The sequence below is a fragment of the Salvelinus namaycush genome, chromosome 12 (assembly GCF_016432855.1).
Source record: "Salvelinus namaycush isolate Seneca chromosome 12, SaNama_1.0, whole genome shotgun sequence".
NCBI classification, from domain to species: domain Eukaryota; kingdom Metazoa; phylum Chordata; class Actinopteri; order Salmoniformes; family Salmonidae; genus Salvelinus; species Salvelinus namaycush.
Genome location: NC_052318.1, coordinates 44,374,285 through 44,393,495, shown reverse-complemented (window position 1 = coordinate 44,393,495; position 19,211 = coordinate 44,374,285). Strand labels below are relative to the sequence as shown.

At 41.4% G+C, this 19,211-nt stretch overlaps 1 protein-coding gene across 2 annotated transcripts; it reads right to left on the bottom strand.

Annotated features, from left to right (window-relative positions):
- Positions 1–221: 221 nt before the first annotated feature.
- Positions 222–19,141, bottom strand: LOC120057302 (rho GTPase-activating protein 31-like). Of its 2 annotated transcripts, none has more exons than XM_039005871.1 (12): positions 18,442–19,141; positions 14,920–15,022; positions 14,497–14,641; positions 11,823–11,905; positions 11,615–11,722; positions 11,269–11,408; positions 10,906–11,113; positions 10,420–10,544; positions 5,321–5,377; positions 4,442–5,152; positions 4,114–4,280; positions 222–4,001 (listed from the first exon to the last, which is right to left on the bottom strand). In XM_039005871.1, exons 1-12 carry the CDS (start codon positions 18,539–18,541, stop codon positions 1,881–1,883), a joined length of 4,068 nt encoding a protein of 1,355 aa, XP_038861799.1. In that variant the 5' UTR covers positions 18,542–19,141; the 3' UTR covers positions 222–1,880. The 2 variants fall into 2 exon arrangements, with proteins under 2 accessions (XP_038861799.1, XP_038861800.1); XM_039005872.1 differs by having other exon boundaries at positions 10,420–10,541.
- Positions 19,142–19,211: the final 70 nt, after the last annotated feature.

The following is a 19,211-nucleotide window of genomic DNA, read 5'->3' as shown; positions in this document are numbered from 1 at the left end:
TAATTTTCCACTACACTGAGTCGGACTACTGAGGATGACAAAGAATGCTTCAAATAAACTTCAGTGCAGAGCTACCAGTAAAGAAGTAATACAAATATTTACCTTTTTTGTTCAGCAAATAACCTTAAATTCAATACATTTTCATCTCTGTTATCAAAATTAAGAGAACCAATAAATACAAAAAAAGTATTTTGATTTGTTTAACACTTTTTTTTATTACTACATGATTCCATATGGGTTATTTATAGTTTTGATGTCTTCACTATTATTCTACAATGTAGAAAATAGTAAAATAAAGAAATACCCTTGAATGAGTAGCTGTGTTCAAACTTTTGACTATGTTGTCAAAATAAATCATTATAAACTGTAACACATAAAAATAAAGAAGTCACAGTGATGCCGAAACATTGGTGTTATACCCAATAAATTACTGGGAGTTTATATATATACAGTGTGCGACTCTCTTTGTTTTTTATAGCTTACAGATTATTTGCAGTTAGTCAGCACCTCTAAACTAAATAATTTTCTCTGGGTGTACGCCAGTTCATGCTTTTTTTTCCAAATAAATCATTACGACATATCATTCTATGAACAAATCCCTAGAAAATATGTTAGGCCTATACGTGTTTTTAATTTTCATATCTTTCCGTGGCTATACACAATACATCCAATTTTGGTCCATACAGAATTGTACAGGTCACAAATGTAGTATTATGTCAATACAGCTGCAAAAAACTAGCATCCCTGTTCTGATATTCGTTTAACTCTTCGCAACATTTAAAGCATAGCGTTTGAGTCCTCTCTTTTTGCAATCTGCACTTGTATCATACACAAATACAAGTGTCAGCACATCCATTTCTCTCATTATCCTTTTCTTTAAAACGCAAACGTTTCTCTTCAAAGCCTGTTTTCATCACAACAGACACTTTACATTAGGTATTTTTGTCATCTGTCCTCCTCATCCTAAAACTTTACCAAAACGTCACTTTACAGTCCAATTAAGAGAACACCAACTATGTCAGTTCTGATAAATCCCTGGTAGCACTGGTAACACATACCAGTATAAGTATTGGTAACATTACACAATATAGAATTGGTGAAGTAATGTCTGGCTACTAGAATTGAAGCCAAATAAAACCACAACAACAAAGAATTGGTCAAGTGTGTTAATGACTATCGATAGATTCATAATTGGATAAATAAATACCATTAGTGTCTATAATACAATTACAACTAAAGTAGCTGCTTTCTCCTGTTCTCATTACTTAGAATGTTGGAAAAACACTACCCTGATACTATGTCAGGATAAAAGCTGATCACAGCGACAATAGCTGGGCGTCAGTGGGTTCATACTGTATGGAGTCGTTATTCAGTTCACAAATTATGTAAGACGAAAGGTAGAAATAAAAACAAAGCAGCGATCACTGAAGGTACAACTCTCTTTGGCAAAAAGGCAATCTTGTGATTACCAATGATGACATGCAAACTAGTAAAAGACATTTTCTCAAATACCAATGGCAATACGGGTCGATGTAACATTTTCCTTTCTTTGGCTGTCTATCCTTCATATGCATATTACAAACATGTCTAACATTTGAATTAAAAAAATATAATTTGAATATTAATCGATCATTACTGCATATGATTTGGACTAAAATCTTCACCACTAGTCGAGAATACTTATTTTAGTGCAGGACAGAGAGGTGATTGTAGGAGCATTGGAAACAAATAAACGGTTCATTTCCCAGAATAGTTTCATACCAAAGGTAGAATTATAGGCCCAATATTGCTAAAATCATTTACATAAGTCCAAGAACAGGGAGGATGAGGAGAAGGATAACCAGAGTAGTGTTAGGAAACTGGTTAACCTGTCCAGTGTCTCATTCAATCTGTCTGTGGCTCCTATTGTCAAATATCATGGACCTCCTCTGTGGCTGATAAAAGCAGCTGGTCGAGGTCTCCAGCCTCTGTCCACTCTTGGGTAATGTCATTTTGTTCCGCAGGGTCACCCCCTCTGGGGTCCTGAGATTCTCATCCATCTCTTTAGAAAAGACATCGAGTGCTGATGTTTCAGTTGGACTTCTGATGGGCGGGAGGAGGAGCTTGCCATCATCCCCTAGCGGTGGGTAATCCATGATGGGGAAGGGTGGACTGAACAAGATGAGGCTCTGTGGTCTCTGGCGGTTCCTAAAGGACGGTCTTTGTAGAACAGTAGACCGTTCAGGTCTTGGACAGTCAGCAAAGGCCTCTGCATTGGAGGAGCGTTTCCTCCTCAGCACCAATGGGTCTGAAATAGATGTGGTTTTATTAGTCTCTGTAGATTTCTCTGCAATAGCCTGCCTTATTTGGGATTTGGGGGCTGGCTCCTTATTCTCCAACTCCTCCTTTAGATCCCTGATAGATGGAAGAAGAGGTACAGTATCTAGTTTCTCTCCCCTGGTTTTTGTGAGTTCTTTCTCGGCTTCATTTCCTGCATCATTGTTCGTGGAATGAGGTATGTGGCTGTACTGCACCTTTGGGGGGATGACAGGCACGGCTTTGGCCTGGCAAGTCTTTATCATGAAGGCCGTCCTGACAGACGACACACTGACGGGGGCGGAGTTCCGGCGCACAGGGGCCTGACGATCGCTCAGGAACAGCTCCAGTTCCTGGGACAGGCCGTTGGATTTGGTCCCAGACGGGGTCACTGCCCCTCTCTGAATGGAGGATAACTCAGCTGACTCAAGGTTTTGCTGATTGGAAATGTCTCTGATACATCGAAGTCCTAAATCCAAATTGAGTGAATAGGGTCTGTGTTTGGAAAAACTGTCCTGCACAGTTTTTTCTGAATAACATGCTTCATAAGACGTCTGTCTGTGAAATCTCTGGGAGGAGGTGGTGTTTTTCTGCTTGGCTATGCAGCTGTTCCCTCTGTGTGGTCTCATTGCGTCATCACTGACCATGGTGGTTTTGGCGGGTAACGGAAGTGGATGTGTGATTTTGGTCTCTGTTTTGCCGCTGCATGCTAGAGAGCTATTTCCTGGGAACACTTCTATGCTCCTAACGGGACATGATCCATTTGTTGGTTTGTCTTCTCTAGATCGAGGAGGAACGTTTAGATCTTTGGAGCTCAAACCTTCTCCCGCAGAACAAGACGATGACACATCTAGTTTTCCAAACAAATCCTTAAATGTGGGTGAATGAAGAGGACTGGTTACCCACTGTTTGGTGGAGCTGAAGACCTCCTCCCAAGGTTCCTCCTCCAAGTCCTCCGATTCGGAGTGTCCTCCACATCCATCCTCATCATCTTGGCGTGCTAGCCCCAAGGTGTGGGGTCTTTCCTCCAAACATATTGAAAGCCTCTCAATGCCTCCCATGACAACTGACAAAGCATTCTTTCCATCGTCATGGAAAACCCCTTTGACCCAATCTTGACTTTTACTTTTCCACGATGGCCCTTTTCCTTTCTCTACTACAGACGTGCCTATGTATGTTATGTCATCCCCTGGCTGCAAATGGTTTATGACCTGGCTTTGTTGAGTAGAACGTAAACTTGGCTCTGCGAGGTGAGGAACCACAAGTCGTGGCTTGACGCTGATGGGTTTTTCTGTTTCTGTGAGCTTAGATTTTGGGGAAATGTGTGATTTGTTTTCTGTTTTATCTGTTGAATCAGCAGCATGTAGAGGTGTATTTTTCATATCTGTGCCAACCATGAAATGTAATGTTTTGTCAAATGGAAATAGTGTGTCTGAGGAGTTCTTTCTTGCTGAATGTGCTACTGTAGAAGCACTTTGATCAGTCAATGCAGGCCTGGTGGGCATCAAAGGCTGTCCCTTATATAACAACGAGTGAGTTGGAAGACTGGTTCTTCTTTTTGCCTTAACATCCTCACGAGTGTTCTTGGTGGAACAAACAACAGGCATGAACTCCTCTTCCATAATGTCAAGCTCAGGCTCAGTGATTTTCAGCTCAAGATGGAGTTCACACCAGAGTTCTTCCTTGATAGGTAGAGATCCCATATCCTGCAAAACATAAATCACAAACGCCCTAATAAAGCGACAGCCATTGTCATTGTATTATCCTTTGTATATTATCTGTGATGAAGCACAGAGCTAAACTGGAGATTAAACATACCAGTTGTGTCAGTTCTTTTGTCTCAAGCTGTGGTGCTGGCGGGCTGTCCAGATTCCCAGGAGATTGCTGTTTCTCTTTATCTTCCTCTCTTGTGTTGGAAGTGGAGGACTGTCTCAGGTCAGATACTTCCACCTTCCCTTGAACCTCTTTCACCTCTCCTTCACTTCCTGAAACGAATAACATAAATAGATTTTATTTATTTTAATTTTATTAATAGACACTGTTACCATGGATAATGAGGAAGGTTTTCAATCTGAGTGCATGCACACACACACACACACACACAGTCACAGGCTTTTTTCTATGTTATCAGGTGAAAATGTCCTACCTTCTGGCACACTTTTGGAAGCTGCCTCCTCTCTGCTCCTCTCCTCTGCTGGTCTCGCCTCCTTTTCCAGAGGGGTTGAGCTGCTGTTACTGTAAATACTGCTCTCACTCCCCACACTGCTCTCTACAAGGGGGTGCTCTCTGAAACTTGAGCTGCCGCTGCTATCACTCTGCTCTGACTGGGAGGTCTCTCTGCTGGGTTTCAGGGCAGCTGCAGCAGGCCTCTCTTTCCCTGTTGCCCTGCAGGGGGTGCTGTTGGAGCTGATGACTGCAGACACCCTCAGGGGCACGGACACAGCAAAGGGCTCTGATATGTTGAGAGCCTTGCGCTGATGCCTAGGGGAGGACTCAGGAAAGAGGCTTCCTGGGAAGGAGGGCCTGGATGTGCTGCTGTGGGTGGAGCCAGAATACAGCATCCTCCTGTTTTTAGGAGAGGTGGGCTGGCAGGTGCTGAGGTCATCGCCTTTGAAAACCTTCAGTTGTTCAGGTAGAGACTTCTGTTGGGGTGGTGAGACACTTGGAGAGCCCCTTCTCTTCATGTTAGGGCTGCTGCCACCTGTGGCCTCGCTCGATTTCTTAATCTCAAACTCCCACCTCTGGTGTTCACTGAGGTCATAGAGCGAGTCAGATCCAAGTGTTCTGGATTTTATGCCTGGTGCAAAGAAACCGTTGGCCTCGCCTGCTGAGTTGAAATTTCCTGCCTTGTCATCATCTGTGTGTTGGAAATCAAATGTGAAACAAATTGTTAGATATACATCTTCTCAGCCTTATTTACAAAGCAAATGCTACAATGAGGATTTGTTTATTGGAGAGAACTGCTGTGAGTAGATTTCACGACGACAAAAGTCTTTTGTATGCAATGTAGTGCATTCAGCCCCACCTGTTGGCAGAGAGCACAAAGAGTCCATGCTTCTAGCTGGTCGGATAGCTGCCTTTTCTGTGAATCAAGAATGCAGTCATGGGGTAAATCCATTTGAATTGAATACATTTTTGACAGCATCCCTTTTGATTGAAACAAAACTTTCCATACATGTCTGCCCATGGAAGAAGTGGTCAGAGAGTGACTTTTTGGACCTGAATGCCAAAGCATTTAGGAGATAGAGATGCTCAAAGTTGACCCATTTTGCATCACCCACCCCACGGGGGATCTGGGGGTCCTCCATTATTTTGGGCATCTAAAGCTCATTTCCTGCATTTCTACACATCTAATATGACCCATGGACCTTCTAGCCATCTATTTAGAACAACAAAAAGTTACCAAAAATGCCAACAGTCATCAAGCTTGGTAAGAGATCATTATTAAATATGTTTAAGTGATTGATAAGACTGAACTAGGTCAATGATAATTCAATAATCAATATTGTGTTGCACCTTTAACCAAAAGCCTAACAAATGAACAACTCTTACAAATAAAGTACAAATACTTTTGATTGTCTTTGTGAAGACAACCTCTATCAAATTTCATCCAGACCGCCCAGCTGCCCCAAGCCGCCTGCACACCAGACCCCCCACCAGTCTAGTCAATAACTTAACTCTCTCCCCAACACAGCTTCTTTCCCATCATTTTTTTATGTCTCAAGGGAAAACAAAAGTTTAATAAAAACACACAATGTTAACTAACTAGGATGTAAACAAATTTGTGCACAAAATTTGAGAGAAAAACACACATTAACACAGAGAAAAAAAGTACACCCTCCATATAATTCGTATCATAGGCCTAAAAGTACTGTAAAGCTATTTTTACTTGCACACAACATGGCGGAGTCACCCGGTCCTGCCCCTAGGGGTCCACGGCCCTACAGCGCCCCAACCCAACACACCCCACTCAGCTTTAAGATCTTATTGAAACATTCATTATTGGTTTCAGGTATGTTAGGCCAAGGCAACCAACAGTGACAACCAACAGTACGGCAGACCCGCAGGGCCAGGACTGAGCGGCCCAGCAACTAGGGATTGCTTAAATAGGTATCTCCCCTGACATGGGCATGTTTTCAATATAGACTCCTTTTGTCGTACAGTATTCCATATAAGGCATCCAGACCTTATGAAAGTTGCACAGTATACCCTTAATCTTGTAGTAAATCAAATCTAGTGATTCAGTGCCTCCGGAAAGTATTCAGACCTCTTGACTTTTTCCACATTTTGTTACAGCCATTATTATGAGCCGTCAACAGTCCTGCCACAGCGGCTGCAGCATAACACTTGATTTACATCGTCATCAGAAGTCGGTCTGGTTGGCTGATAGCCTATGCGCATCAGAAAGACACAGTAGAGAAGAGCGGCTGCATCTACGACCCTCTGACCCAAATCCATCCCTTCCTCAGTCGGGAGTTACACATGTGTGTCAGGGCAGCAGGTAGTTTGGACTCTTGCTAACCACCATATACTAAAATATCCACACAAGCCACTAGCCAGCCTGAACTGTATATCATGAGTTAAAATATTCCGAATATTAAATTATGAAGTTATTATTTAAGAGCATTGAAGATAAATCAAAATCAGTAAAAAATGTCATATGGAGCTAGCTAACAAGCAGATTTACATCAATCAACAATGATCAACTGATAGCACACCCTATTTTCCCGATGTCAGTCATGCCTTTAGGAGGCCCTGTAACTAGCTTGCTTACAATTTGTGATGAGTGTTGTTGCAGAAATAAATAGGCCTATGCAAAAAATATATATAAATAAAAATCCCTACAGAGGCAGTTAGTAGGCTATGTTATGAATTTCGAGATATGAAATATGAGTATTTTTCCCCCTTCATTTGGAGCACCTGCTAAAAATATGCACAGCCCTGTTCTGTTAATATCAATTATTTCAAGTAGAATGTTCATTTCTGTGATAGTCATTTTCATTGATCATTCACTATAAGGTTGAAATAAAATGTGTAGGGGAGAGTGGGGTAAGGTGAGCCAAAGGGTTAGCTGAGCCACCCCTTGTTTCTCGGAAACCATACACAAAATTCACAATGTGACCAAATATTTAGGAAGAGGTCATCATTTCATGGAGTCTGTGAAGGAAGAAACCACATGGAAAAAGTGGTAAGCAAGTTAGGTCCCAAAAACTGATTTTCACAAAGATTATTACATTTATTGGTTATAGGTTTCATGATGCTTGTATCTAAACCAAAGTAAATAGTCATAAGATTGTTTTGTACATCAGCTGGGTCTCTATAGCTACAATATGAGGTCCTAAACCTAGCATGAAAGTGCATCCTGAGCCAATGGCCACCATACCCCAAACAAATGATTGCATTTTGTCTGTTGTATGTATAATGTGCATAGTATTTTTGCAACGCATCATGCATATGAACAAAAGATAGTGCAGACATCATCATTCCCTGTGTATACAAATGCAAAACAAGTAGAGGTCTAGCCCCCCTTGAGGTTCTTGAGAGAGTAGCCAAGGAAGTGGGAGAAGGGAAGAAGTCCATTTGAGCAGAAGCAAGGAATGATTTTTTTTTACTGAATGACATTGAAGAGGTACATTATTAACAAAAAAGAAAAACGAACATGTACCTGTGCAAAAGAGAGGCTATGATAGACTAGCAGAGGAACATAAGGTCTTATCTGATGACATGGAGTCTGAGCTTGCTAAACATATCAAGAATCTCGAGGACCAGTTTCATGGGCTTAGTAGCCTTAACAAATGCAGAGAACTTGCCTTGCTATTCATTGACTACAGCTCAGCATTCAACACCATAGTACCCTCAAAGCTCATCACTAAGCTAAGGATCCTGGGACTAAACACCTCCCTCTGCAACTGGATCTTGGACTTCCTGACGGGCCGCCCCCAGGTGGTGAGGGTAGGTAACAACACATCTGCCACGCTGATCCTCAACACTGGAGCTCCCCAAGGGTGCGTTCTCAGTCCCCTCCTGTTCTCCCTGTTCACCCACGACTGCATGGCCAGGCACGACTCCAACACCATCATTAAGTTTGCAGACGACACAACAGTGGTAGGCCAGATCACCGACAAAGACGAGACAGCCTATAGGGAGGAGGTCAGAGACCTGGCCAGGTGGTGCCAGAATAACAACCTATCCCTCAACGTAACCAAGACTAAGGAGATGATTGTGGGCTACAGGAAAAGGAGGACCGAGCACGCCCCCATTCTCATCGACGGGGCTGTAGTGGAGCAGGGTGAGAGCTTCAAGTTCCTTGGTGTCCACATCAACAACAAACTAGAATGGTCCAAACACACCAAGACAGTCGTGAAGAGGGCACGACAAAGCCTATTCCCCCTCAGGAAACTAAAAAGATTTGGCATGGGTCCTGAGATCCTCAAAAGGTTCTACAGCTGCAACATTGAGAGCATCCTGACTGGTTGCATCACAGCCTGGTACGGCAACTGCTCGGCCTCTGACCGCAAGGCACTACAGAGGGTAGTGCGTACGGCCCAGTACATCACTGGGGCTAAGCTGCCTGCCATTCAGGACCTCTACACCAGGCGGTGTCAGAGGAAGGCCCTAAAAATGGTCAAAGACCCCAGCCACCCCAGTCATAGACTTTTCTCTCTACTACCGCATGGCAAGCGGTACCGGAGCGCCAAGTCTAGGACAAAAAGGATTCTCAACAGTTTTTACCCCCAAGCCATAAGACTCCTGAACAGGTAATCAAATAGCTACCCAGACTATTTGCATTGTGTGCCCCCCAACCCCTATATTTTACGCTGCTGCTACTCTCTGTTTATCATATATGCATAGTCACTTTAACTATACATTCATGCACATACTACCTCAATTGGGCCGACCAACCAGTGCTCCCGCACATTGGCTAACCGGGCTATCTGCATTGTGTCCTGCCACCCACCACCCGCCAACCCTTCTTTTACGCTACTGCTACTCTCTGTTCATCATATATGCATAGTCACTTTAACCATATCTACATGTACATACTACCTCAATCCGCTTGACTAACCGGTGTCTGTATGTAGCCTCGCTACTTTTATAGCCTCGCTACTGTATATAGCCTGTCTTTTTACTGGTGTTTTATTTCTTTACTTACCTATTGTTCACCTAATACCTTTTTTGCACTATTGGTTAGAGCCTGTAAGTAAGCATTTCACTGTAAGATCTACCTACACCTGTTGTATTCAGCGCACGTGACAAATAAACTTTGAATTGGCACATTGAAATAACATCCCTGGTCAAGAAATGGAAGGGTAAGTGATATTTAACAGAGAGATCTATATCTGACTGTAGGCATACATTTAAGATATGCCGTACAATATACCACACCCCCATTCCGTTAATTAAACTTTGACCAAGCCGCACCATCACACACTGTCACAGGACACCATCACCCACTAAGGCGGCTCAACTTACCCTGTCCCTCTGCTCAACTTACCCTGTACCCGGAGTAAGTTGTGCCAAGAGACAACTTTTTTTTGGACAACCTGTGTTTTCAAAACTTATGTCTGAAATAATTTGGATTATTTACAGGGATACACAACATCCAGAGATATATGTAGACTTCTTTGTTAGAAATAATACTATACTTACATGGATGTAGTGATGCTGAATGTAACAAAATTGGTCTCAACATACCCCACACTCCCCTACTATGTTACTATGTTTTCCATGACAAATTATTTAGCCTTACTAGTTAAAACTCTTTCCTGCAATCAGTGACCAAAAGGGCCCTCTTTGGCCTCATGGGTGGAATGTTATTAATATTGTTCAGAATTTCATAATTAATAAATATTATAAAAAATCCGGTGTTTCTATGTCAAACAGTTTTGTTATATTTCAGTCTTCTGTGATGTATATAAAGTGTAATATTGGGATGCAAACTCACATTTGAATACATTTCAACTCTATATCTGACATGGTACAGGTGTCTTATTTTTTAAAGCCCATAACCATCTGTATGAGGTGTATACTTTTATTTCAAAGTAGATTTGTTTAAGACCACCAAGAATCACTATGTGTGACCCTGATTTAGCCTACTGCAGTAAATTGTTAAAGTGCTTTTACCTGTGATGTTCTGTGCTCTCAAGAACACGCTCCCATTCCGGCTCAGTTTCCCCTTAGAGTCTGTCACAGACTTGCCCAAGTTGAAGATGGACTTCCACGTTTTGGATTTCCCAGAAAGCTTTCTTCTGACAGAAAAGGAGAAACATTTGTGAACAATATGGCCTGTTTGGTTTTGTATTTGTTGATAATCAGTGTGTTTATTGAAGAGTAAAAGCAGTATGTACAGCAAAACAATGCAGTAACAATAAGGGTACAGTAGCTAAAACCATACGATCAACCTAGACTGATTTGCCAGGCACTGTACTGCATACACTGCACAGTGTATGAGTTATTGTATACTACATTATGTTTGATCAGGTATTTTTTTGAATTTATGTTTTCACTGCCAAATGTATCCAGGTGCCTGACAGCCCAGAGGATTTGTGTATTAAGCATGTTAATAAGTAAACTAAATAAATCAGTCAGTTGAATCCTCATCCATCTTACTTGCTATCCGATATGTCTATGACGGTATGGTACAGCGTGGCAGTGCTGGTATCTGGTAGACTGTTCTCCCGTTGACGCTCTTTCCGTGCTGGGTGGTTAGGGCTCAGGGAGCGGGCCTGGGCCTCTTCCAGGCTCATCAGCTTCATTGGCCCACCCTGGCCACTGATAGGCAAAGTGGCATACTTCTCCCCACACATCAAACCGGGTCCTATAATAATACATTCTGTAGGTTTTTACTGTTGGCATGACAATAAATACAATCCATTGTCCAATGGCCATATAAATGACACAAGCAAGAGGGCAACATTCATGAAATGTCTAAATGCACACATTGGACACTTTCAAACATTGTGACATGCATACCTTTAGGTTTTATTGGTGCAGCTGCATGGTTGAAGATCTGCTCAGTGTGATTTAAAATGAACTCAACCACTGACTGCTGTACCCGCACCTCCAGGAAAGCCATGTCCCCATTGCAGGATGCAACTTCAATATCTTTAGAGCTACAAAACACGAAGCCAAGAGAGAAAGTAGAAATGCTTTCAGTCACAACCAAGGAGGGATTTTACCGTTGCTCATTGAGAGTTACCATATGGAATAATGCATCAGATAGGGTATAACTCAAACCAAATGTAGTTATCACAGAACTGTTTTAGTATGTTCTTGGATAAGGTGATATTGGTTTGTGTACAATATGTGTAGAGCTCACCGCAACAGATTTGGAGCCCACACCAAGGCCAGGTTGCGGCTGTGCATGTTAGTCTGGGGGCTTAAGGTGGCCAGGTGGGCCAAATGCTTGGTAAGATATTCCAGAGTCCTGAAAAGAGAGGACACACACTTCCTTTTAGCTTATAAACCACATATAAATGTTGGGAAGGTCCTTTACAAGGGAAACAAAAGTCTGAAGTGAGTTTTACCTAAAGTGGGGGAGTGGTAGCTCTTTAATGACATCCTGAATATGCTGTAATCTTTCATGATCCTGCTGGACTGAGACGGCTTCCTAAACAGTAAAAGACGAAGACAAGTATTATCAGTGTTGCACATCATTCTTTCTTTGAATGTGCCACAGTATTAAATGACTAATCTCTCATGTAAATCAAACAGGGATTCTTGTGACCAAAGTGGACACATTACAGATGTATTGTACTGAACCCCTTGCACTGGCTCTATGCACACTCACTAGACTCTACCCACACACTCACACATACTACACTGACACTCCAACACACAGATACGCACACTACATATGCTCACACTCAAAACACACACACACACATGCATATTGACGCCACACACACACTCACACATAGACACACGTTCACACTTCACATACGCTGCTGCTACTCTGTTCATTATACAGTGCTGTGAAAAAGTATTTGCCCCCTTCCTGATTTCTTATTTTTTTGCACATTTGTCACACTTAAATGTTTCAAATTATCAAACACATTTTAATATTACACAAAGATAACCCAAGTAAACACAAAATGCAGTTTTTAAGTGATAATTTTATTTATTAATGGAAAAAGCAATCCAAACCTCCATGGCCCTATGTGACAAAGTAATTGCCCCCCCTTATTAAATCATGAATTTACTGTGGTTAATCACATTTTTTGAAAGCTGAGTTCAATTTCACTAGCCACACCCAAGCCTGATTACTGTCAGACCTGTTGAATCAAGAAATCACTTAAATAGAACCTGTCTGACAAGGTGAAGTAGGCCAAAAGATCTCAAAAAGCAAGACATCATGCCGCGATCCAAAGAAATTCAGGAACAGATGAGAAACAAAGTAATTGACATCTATCAGTCTGGAAAGGGTTACAAAGCCATTTCTAAAGCTTTGGGACTCCAGCGAACCACGGTGAGAGACATTATCCACAAATGGAGAAAATTTGGAACGGTGGTGAACCTTCCCAGGAGTGGCCGGCCTACCAAAATTACCCCAAGAGCGCAGCGACGACTCATCCAAGAGGTCACAAAAGAACCTACAACAACATCTAAAGAACTGCAGGCCTCACTTGCCTCAGTTAAGGTCAGTGTTCATGACTCAACCATAAGAAAGAGACTAGGCAAAAATGGCATCCATGGCAGAGTTCCGAGGCGAAAACCACTGCTGACCAAAAAGAACATAAAGGCTCGTCTCACTTTTGGCAGAAAAACATCTTGATGATCGCCAAGACATTTGGGAAAATAATCTGTGGACTGACGAGACAAAAGTTGAACTTTTTGGAAGATGGGCGTCCCCTTACATTTGGCGTAAAAGTAACACAGCATTTCAGAAAAAGAACATCATAACAACAGTCCAATATGGTGGTGGTAGTGTGATGGTAATGGTGGTGGTAGTGATGGTGGTGGTAGTGTGATGGTCTGGGGCTGCTTTGCTGCTTCAGGACCTGGACGACTTGCTTTGATTGATGGAACCATGAATTCTGCTCTCTACCAAAAAATCCTGAAGGAGAATGTCCGGCCATCAGTTCGTGACCTTAAGCTGAAGCGCACTTGGGTTCTGCAGCAGGACAATGATCCAAAACACATCAGCAAGTCCACCTTTGAATGTCTTAAAAAAACCAAAATGAAGGTTTTGTAGTGGCCTAGTCAAAGTCTGGACTTGAATCCGATTGAGATGCTGTGGCGTGACCTTAAAAAGGAGGTTCATGCTCGAAAACCCTCCAATGTGGCTGAATTAAAACAATTCTGCAAAGAAGAGTGGGCCAAAATTCCTCCACAGCGATGTGAAAGACTCATTGCCAGTTATCGCAAACACTTGATTGCAGTTGTTGCTGCTGAGGGTGGTACAACCAGTTATTAGGTTTAGGGGGAAATTACTTTGTCACATAGGGCCATGAAGGTTCGGATAGCTTTTTTCCCTTAATAAATAAAATCATCACTTAACTGCATTTTGTGTTTACTTGGGTTATCTTTGTCTAATATTTAAATTTGTTTGAAGATCTGAAACATTTAAGTGTGACAAATGTGCAAAAAAATAAGATATCAGGAAGGGGGCAAATACTTTTTTACAGCACTGTGTATCCTGATTGCCTAGTCACTTTTACCCTTAGCCACATGCACATACTCTATTACCTCAACTACCTCGTACCACTGCACATTGACTCGGTACTGGTATTCTTTGTATATAGCCTCGTTCTTGTTTTTATTGTGTTACTATTTTCTTTAGCAAATATTTGTCTTACTCTGCACTGTTGGAAATGGGCTCTTAAATAAGCATTTCACTGTAAAGTCTACACCTGTTGTATTCGGCGCATGTAACCAATAACATTTGATTTGATTTTGATTCGATTTTTATAGGTAGAAAGGAAAGGGGGATGCCTAGTCAGTTGTACAACTGAATGCATTCAACTGAAATGTGTCTTCCGCATTTAACCCAACCCCTCTGAATCAGAGGTGCGGAGGGCTGCCTTAATCGACATCCACGTCATCGGCGCCCAGGGAACAGTGGGTTAACTGCTTACTCAGTGGCAGAACGACAGATTTTTACCTTGTCAGCTCGGGGATTCGATCCAGCAACCTTTCGGTTACTGGCCCCACGCTCCTACCTGCCAGGCTAAAAACACTGCCTCTTTGAACAGTACTCACAGTGAATTTCTTGTAAAGCTCATAAGTGAGTAGAGGATTGGGTAGCTCCCTGAAGTACAGCTTGCATAAGGAGCCCACACAGTGGATATCCTGGAGGTACATGTCCTTTGTGAGGTCAGGGCACAACTCAGTGCAAAATTCCTGTCTGTAAGTAAGCACACAAACACATGGGTATCGATACAGCTCTAGACGAATGATGCTTCCACAATCCCTCTCGTATGTGCAGGTTGTTTTGTAAGATTGAAATGTAGGCTGCTAAGGGTTTATATTGAATAAACTAAAGTTGTACAACATGATACGTTCATAATGGCCTAAATCAATAAACGTACTAGACAAACACGTTTAGCATAGAGCCCAAACTGAAATGTTGACTTCCCTGTCCAAATTCTTTTGGAAGGCACAGTATGTGGTTAAAATAGTTACCTGAGTCGCTGGATATTGGAGGTGACCCCTGAGAGTCTGTATATCCCATCCACAACGCCATGTTTCTCAATAAACTCTGCACACGTCTTTAAAACTTGGGGAACTGAAAAAATAATGATAAACAAATATTATTTCAACCATCCGTTCGACATGAAAAGACACACACACATGGCAAACCAAATAAAAACATTTTAAGGGTTCAGTCTGGCAACAGACAGACTTTGAGGAGGGAAGGTCAACATATTTTAGGGTGGTCATATTAAACTGCCATGGATGTTGTAAAGAAGGTACGTGAATATTTATGAGAGAAATCATAACATACGAAGTTACGTATCTTTTGGTGTTCTGTAAGAGGCAACATTCTCGTTTTCGCAGAAATGATGTTCAACTGAATATCTTTCATTATATTATTTTAAAACGTAATGCCATGTCTACAGTCTAGGGAGGTGGATGGAAAACGTGGCAACTTGGGTTTTAGCAGTCTGGAAAATGCTGGCATTCCATTTTCAACTGCTGACATAAGGCAGAAAGAGGAGGGACAGAGAGGGCCTCTATGAACTGGACAGGGTCAGTTTAATGCTGTATTTACTATAAACAGAGTCAGAATCTGGATCTTTGGCTCATTCTTTGAGACAACCCTTTTTTCCATGGCAGAAAAGGACAGAGAAGCGTTAGGAGTATACTTTGGGAGAAACCAATTTCCATTAGTATAAATTGTATTAGTACTTATTTAGTATTTTAAATCATACTTAACATACTTTACGCTGTAGCTTGGCTTTGTATTCCATAGGGTTGCTGATTGTGAAGAAGGTGGAATTTCACAGGAAGTTAAAAATGGTTTGTTTGTTTCAGAGGAAGGTTGACACACCCAATCCTTGCAGCTGGTATTACTTGTGACACTTCCTCTAATAGAAATGGCCTTTCAAATGTTACCACCCAATTCTCTATTGCTTTCCAAACTCTATTCCCTACTGGGATGTCTCTATTCTTAAAATATGTTATCTACGATGCTGTATTCGAGAGGAATGTAGGGTTGCTTTCCACACCAATGAATACTTGTAGATCAAAGAACATCTTCATAATACATTTGAACTGGAATTGAAACATGTATAGCTCCGCTTTGGCACGGTATGGCGTAGACTACAGCAGTTAGTGTCCCTCCTTACTACGCTAATCGAAAAACCAGATGATATAGCTCACTTCTTTTTCCAAAGTTGTTCCACTCTGGACTGAAATCAGCAAACCAATGTATGCAACAACCTTAGACGAGAAATACACCGTGCACAATGTTCCTGTAAGCTCCTCTATCCCTGAAGGAAAGCACTTGAGACTCATAGCTCAACTAATTTAAGTTAAATAGACCTTCCCACTTTGCAACCAGGCATTCCCCACTTCACAGATACACTAGATGAGGCCCTTCCCAGAACTCTTTACAAGGGGATAAGGAACCATCTCGCCAGTGCCCCAGTGACAGGGGACCGTTTCACATTTTAGCCGCACAATGGCAAGCATGGAGGTCAATCTCTCGTGTCCCCAGAGAATGCAGAGCGATATAGTGTAGGTCTACTCAACAACTTACAGTGGAACAGTGGCATAGATGAATGACAGTTTAAAGATTGTTTCCCTTATTTGCAGACTCTTAACATATCTCATGAGCAACACAACTAAACCTGAACAATAAATCAGTAAGCACATAGACATGATGATTTCTTAAAACGGCATTGTTGGTTAGGGGCTCGTAAGTAAGCATTTCACTGTAAGATCTACACCTGTTGTATTCGGCGCATGTGACTAATACAATTTGATTTGATATTATTTATATGCAGCTGAACATTAGCTAAGCAAAACTAAAACAATTTATTCCATCTTTGGAGCTTTGAAACGTACTAGTCAGAGGTTCCCCTGGGCAGTATGAATGAAAGTCTGTTCTCCCACATGAGGCTTGCTTAGGGACTACACATCTGAACAGACACTCTCAGTGACATGCCTGTGGTCAAAATGGTGGCTGGTCTGAATGGGATTTGAGTCACCATGAGTTCAGAGTATTTTCTCAGATAGAAAACTCCTGCTTGCCTGAAAATCTCCTTGTGGATTCAAAAGGAATCCAAGAATACGGCTCATTGAATAAGATGCTGTTATTTTAGACGACAATTGTTAAATCAAATAACATCCTCGTAGGTAAATTGTCTGTGTAAATGAATTAATTACACACATCCTTTCTCGTCCCTGTCTAGGGTCAAACAGAGTTAGTGACATTTCAGCAACCTCAATACCAACTCAACAACAACTGATATCTCAAAGTGCCATGTCAACAAAAGCAGATATTATTATAAGCCACTCGTAATTATATATGCCATTTGACAAATAACAACTAAAAGTATCATCATATTAACCATATACAGTAATTTATACCTTCTCCCCTGTAGCAGAGAAAAATGTGTATTGTGCAACAAAGATCTACTGTATCAAATCTGTTACATCTGTTCATCTGTTAAATCTGTTCAAAATAAAGGTTTCCAAGTCACATCACATTACCTCACTTCATATTACAATTTTACCTACATTCAAATACTATCTGGGTAAACACACCCATCCTCAATTGTTGTCTAATATATGATCTGTTGGCTGACACTCCCCCCTATGAGCAGTGTTGCCCACCCAGAATCCTCAGACAGAGAGCCAGACACAGGCCTCTTGGTGGGCAGGGGAAGTTGACAAAAAGACTATGAGCCACACCCTAACTCACAAATCCCCTATTTAAAACTCTGTGGGAGCCTAAAGGACTTAATGGAATGTAAAACATATGTACATTGATGTCCATATTGCAATATACATCTGTGCCACATACCTGAATAAACGACATCCTCTTCTATACAACTGTTAAAAACAGCATGGATCTTTCCTAACCAATTTCACATTAAGTTTACAAAATCATCCAAGGCAAAGAGGTTTAACATTATTTTTCCCAAATGTATGGGGTTAAATAAGTCTCAATCTAATTCGGAATTCTCCTAAAACCATAGAGGTATTCCATACTGAACATGTATAGACAATTCAACTGTACCATTACACATCCTGTCGCAAACAGTCATCAACATTGTAATAGCTAAATTAAAAACTAAATCTAGACTAAGTTGTTAAATTGTTACCTGTTTAGTCTAAAAAAAAAACGTTTTCCCAATGTAGGTTGATTTGGGAAAGTGTTTTCTCAACGATCACACTGTGTTAATATTTTTGTAATTAGCATAACTATTATTATGATTATTTGTTGTTTATTTGGTTAATACTACATGTCTAATAAATCTGTACACATGAAATATGACAATGGCCTCAATAACTCTAGTACATGTTGAATAATGGGCCAATAATTAGGCTCTGTTTCTGTGTAACTCAGAATTCATAAGGTCAATATTATGGGGCATGATGACATTTTCTGAAATCTGCTGGAAAAGGGAAGCAGCAGGAAAGGGAAGCAGCAGGAAAGGGAAGCAACATAATAAACATAGAAAGAAACAAGTTTACCGTCTTGTCCTGAATTCTGTAGATGTTCTGTCAAGTCACAGCCGAATGCATTTTCACTTCCTTTCTTTTTGGACCTCTGCTTGGTTCCTTTATTCTTCATCTGGATCCAGTTAGTAGTCCAGGAGTTCAGAACAAACAAATCCTCAAATTCACAACCATTGATCCAACAGACCCTGGGAAAGGGGTGAGATGTAGCCCAGAAGTAAAAACCACACAAAACTCCCAAAAAGGATTCAGCCGCTCACATCTTGACCAACCACACTAAATGTGTGGGAGACTGAAAAGTCCTTGAGAGAAGAATGAAGCAGACGTCACTTTTCTGTCAGAGTTTTAGTGCTTTATACATTTCCAATCAATCTTACAAAAATGTATGGGAAAACCCTTTGTCAGTTATAATTGTAAAATGTGGATTGGGAATGGCAGTCCTCTGAAGTGATTTATCTCAGGAGGATTTGCAGAAAACAGCACCAGAATTATTTGGTTTCCTGTCGGTTTTTTACTCAGTGTCCCTCTGCCTTTTTTCTCTCCTCCTCTTTTCCTCTCGTCCACACAATCTCCCTGTTCTTTGGCTCCTCTGTATATGAGGAAATGTACCCAGTGAGGCGCAGGAATATTGTTTCTTTATCCTTCTGCTTCCAGTTTTCCATGTTTCGAAGGTCATGGTAGTTGTGGCACTGGCGTGGTATGGAGATTTGAAATGTCAAGTCTGTGAGAAGGGGAGGGAAGTGAAGTCATGGGAGGGGAATAGCTGACTGGTCTTTCTCCTCTGG